A 4460-nucleotide genomic window follows, 5' to 3' on the forward strand; every position below is an offset into this window, starting at 1 on the left:
GGGCCCTTCCTCCCGTACTCCCATGCACACGTGCACACATACACGTTTCCTGACATAGAAGCACGTTGTCCCCATCGAGGAGAAATGTTGCTTTTTCACAGACGTTATAAAGGCAGCGGCCACGTTTCCACGGGCCTCACGCTTCCGACGCTGAGCTGAGCCATGTGGGCGAGCCTCCGCATCGCCGTCGGTCACCATTTTCGGAACGCGTCGAATTCAATTTCCTCGTCCGCCTCTGAAAGGAACGCTCGCTGGAGGGTGACGTCGAGAGAGGTGCGCGAGAAAAGCCAAATTTGGTCAAAGTGGAGAGGATAACGACGAATGGGATTTTTTTATTTATTTCTTATTTTTTTTAAACAAACCGAGCTGAAAGGAATGCGCAATGAAATGGCTTTCTGCACTTTGTAAACGAGAGAGAACAATCGTCGCTTCGCCCCCAAACCCGGACTGACTTTTTGGAATGTGAAAAATCCCTCTCGGGGGAAAAGAAAAAAAAGATAAACATGAACACCGATAGATGGGGAAGCATCGCGTCATAATACTGCAAAGGGGACATGAATAGCTAGGAAGTGAATTGACAAAATAAATATTGAAATTGATTTATTTTATTATGAACTCCGAATTCCCATTGTCCAAGCCATCACACTATATAAAAATACATTCACAAATTGCGACGTCATCAGCGTTTCCCGCCAGGCACAAAGGTCATACAAAACCGTGAGAATGGCGACAATTGAATCATGAGCTTTGCTATCAATCCGTTCTAATCTTTAGTTAGGAATGCTTCACGGTCCGTAAACAACTTTACAAAAATGCTGTACCTGAGAGGAAGATAGGTCTAGGCAAACAATTGATCTCCGAACCTCATCCCTTTAATCAATTGGTGTCTTTTCTGAAAAGTACGACTACAAAAATAGCGTTGACAAGGTCCCTGGTTTCCTCGAACGCCGCTCGATGGATGTCCACGACAAGCAACACATGCTGGGGCTCAGTCTAACAGCGAGGGTTTGGTTCAACAAGAAATGGAGTGGATTTCACCCATGTATCCAACTCCGGGACTCTCAATTGTAATGGGCGTTAATAGGGTAAGAATAGATGAGTTATGGAACTTGGTAACACATAATTATTTCAATATTCCAGGTTAACTCCTGAGGGACAACTCAAATCTCATTAATAGCTATAGAAATACTTTGATGATTTGTTAAGTGGACACGACTCCCCTTTCAACAAAAGAATATAGTAACTTCCCACCTCGATTATAGAAATAATGGATATTGAGAAATTATGTAAACTATGAACACTCGTCACTTGTCCATTCCATGAAATCCACAAAAAAAAAGTGAAATACCTTATTAATTTGTGGGCAAATATTACAAAAAAATAACTTATTTGGTAGCTGTTGCAATTTGCAAATACTGGAAACTGGAATGATCTCTATCAATGGAATGGAAGAGCACATTAATTCCATATTTTGTCAGTTGTGACATGCAAACTATAAGCTAGTGTAAAACGTGTTTGTTTTCACTCAATGGATTCACGCGACAATGTCTTCATATGTATCTGAAATACAGTGGTCACTGGTGACAAAAGTAGTGTCTGACAGAAAAAGCTTTTTCACCAACAAATACTAAGGCATATTTGTTTCATAGGCAACCCCCAAGTTATGCAAGAAGATCAAACTGCGATAGTAATTGTATGGTTACCGCTGTATGCAACTCTGCGGCTTAAAAACGGAGGAACACTTTCTCAGCTATATTATTTTGCATGTTAGTTTGCTCGGCCCACGGATGATGCAAACATTTATTAAGACATGAGTTATGAACAGCTCAGCGTCAGCGACACACATTTCACCATGCTGTACCTCAACGGGTTAAACACTCAGTGTGTTCTTTAAATGCGGTTCATCCACACAGCTCTCATTGCATAGGCCTGCCGTGGTGAAGCCAAACCAGAGCACAATATCGTAAAAAATAGCAAAAAAGCGCACACTATCATTTCAATCTTAATGGTATGTAGCAGATATTGTCTCTTTATAATCATCATCAGATCATTAGAAATCCTCAACCAGCCCCTCAGAGGTACACATCCATGGTGTTGAGGATCATGTGTCGGCAGAGAGGGCAGTTCTGCTGGTAGATGGGCTGCCTCAACAGGATGTGAGTACAGTTTCGGCACAGGCAGAGGTGCCTGCAGGGCAGCAGCACCACCGTCTTGGTGCAGTCCTGGCAAATCACACACTTCTTCCGCTCCTCCTGCTCCTTCAGCAGGTCCAGGAGGCTTTCGGCGGTGGGGACCTCCTCGCCTTTTCCCGACGTCCACCGCTTCTTTAGGGGTCGGTCTGTGCTGGAGCCGGGAACGGCCCGGCCAGCTCCTTCGCCCGCTCGGCCGTCCGGTGGGTCTCTACGCTCCCCTCCGGGATCCCCATCCCCGCCCACCCTGCTGTTGTCTCTGAGGACCTGCGTCCTCATGGCCTGGCTGAGCCAGCTGCCCTGCTGAGAGAGCTGCCGCCACAGCCTCCGCTCCAGCAGGTAGAGGTGGTGGCGCATCCTCTGCAGCTGTCTCAAAACATCCGGGACATTATTCGGGACTCTTTGCAGGGCCAGGACTCGGCCTCGCACAGCGGCAGACAGTCTATGTAAACCGGGGACAGAATTCATGCGATTCAGAGCTCGCCGAGCCCACTGGCAGCTCAGCTCGGGGTTCAGGTAAACAGTGGTGGCTACAGTGATCGTGACGGTGAGCAGAAGGCCGTAGACGTTCATGATGAAGATGCTGACGAAAATGTGCGTCAACGAGAGCAGGAAGTCGAGCACCAGCTTACAGGGGGTCCACAGCAGGTTGGAGGTCCCGACGAGGCTGCTGTACAGGAAGGTGCAGAGGGTCAGCGTGAGCTCCAGAACCTTCTGAAGCGGGCTCGACACCGTCTGCCACACCCCCACCAGGGTGGAGCACACGTTCTGGGTGGCGATGAGCACGTAATTGACCACGGTGTTCGCCAAGTAGACGACCAGGCTCGCGGCGATGCCGAAGCACTCCAGCACCGACAGCAGAACCCGGTACAGACACTCCCTCCCCCGGAGGAGGACGTGCGTGGACAGGTAGCCCACCATCTTGAGGCTCTCCAGCACCCCGGCCATGGCCAGTGCGCAGCTCCCGGCCGCGTTCACGGCGCCGTGGGCCACGGCGGACGCCGTCTCCGCCACGAAGACCAAGGAGAGGACAACGCAGTTCCACAATTCGACCAGGAGGTCGCAAAGTAAGACGGGCAGGTTGTGCACGAAGGCGACGAGGGTCAGGATCGACCGCACCACGGTGTGGACCACGATGAAATTGAGGTCCAGCAGGAGGGACACGCCGTCCGCGCATCTTCCAATGGCAGCAATGACAAAGTTCAGCCAACCCATCACGCTCCCCCTGGAACCCCTGGCTTCTACATGCAGAGCCCCATTCCCAAGGTGGTTCGGCCGGGGCGAGAACAGCGGGCGAGTTACACAGCATGTGGGACACGGCAGATAGATGGGTACAAGGCGGGCGACATGACCGCCAGCGCGTTGCTCATGGCTCCCGGTCTGGACGGGTTGGAACACACACCTACGGAGCGGATGTTTACTTTCAAATGTGAGCGAGCAAGTTCCGCCTAATCCTTCGTCCGGGGCTCCGAGTCATTTCAGTATCACCGGCGTCCGGGCAACGTAAAGCGTCCGGTGCGTTTATCGAGCAAAAAGCATCTTCTGGATCCGCGACGGTACAAAGTTATTCAACAAAAAACACGTCAACTCCTCAGTGTTGTTACGGTGGCCGCCATACTTGTTTGATTATGACCGTTCTACATCCGGAGAGACAGGGCTGCGTCATAGGTGCGCAACATGCTGTGCGCAGTGGTCATTATTAAACATGAATTTAAAAAAAGCGTCATTAATAATAATAATTATAATTAATAATTATACATAAAAACTATTATTTTTTTTCTATTCATTGCTACTTAAAAAAAAAAGATTCCGGTAAGTACATAAACCTAACCGAAAAATATATTTTCAAGTCGTTACCGCATTTCAAATACATTTTTAAAACGTCTTCACTAAATACACAAAACCTGCTGTTTTGGGGTTTTTACTTCATTTTAAATACGTTTTTTTTAAAGTTATACTTTATAAGTCGTACGTTGTACTAGGTTCTGACCGTTTAGTGGTCAGCTGACCGTTCTACTTCCGGAGAGACAGGACTGCGCATAGTTTGTGCAGTACTACTACTACTACTACTACTACTACTACTACTACTACTACTACTACTACTACTACTACTAATAATAATAATAATGATAATCATGACAATAATAATAATAATAATAATAATAATAATAATAATAATAATGATAATAACAATAATAATAATAATAATAATAATAATTATTATTATTATTATTATTATTATTATTATACAATAATAATAATTATTATTAT

At 46.7% G+C, this 4460-nt stretch overlaps 1 protein-coding gene across 1 annotated transcript; it reads right to left on the reverse strand.

Moving 5' to 3' along the window:
* Positions 1 to 635: 635 nt before the first annotated feature.
* rnf26 (ring finger protein 26) lies at positions 636 to 3709 on the reverse strand. Its single transcript, XM_080006447.1, has one exon. The coding sequence runs from the start codon at positions 3402 to 3404 to the stop codon at positions 2073 to 2075; it is 1332 nt and encodes a 443-aa protein (XP_079862573.1). The 5' UTR covers positions 3405 to 3709; the 3' UTR covers positions 636 to 2072.
* Positions 3710 to 4460: the final 751 nt, after the last annotated feature.

This window comes from Zeus faber (genome assembly GCF_960531495.2).
Source record: "Zeus faber genome assembly, chromosome: 9".
Lineage (NCBI taxonomy): Eukaryota > Metazoa > Chordata > Actinopteri > Zeiformes > Zeidae > Zeus > Zeus faber.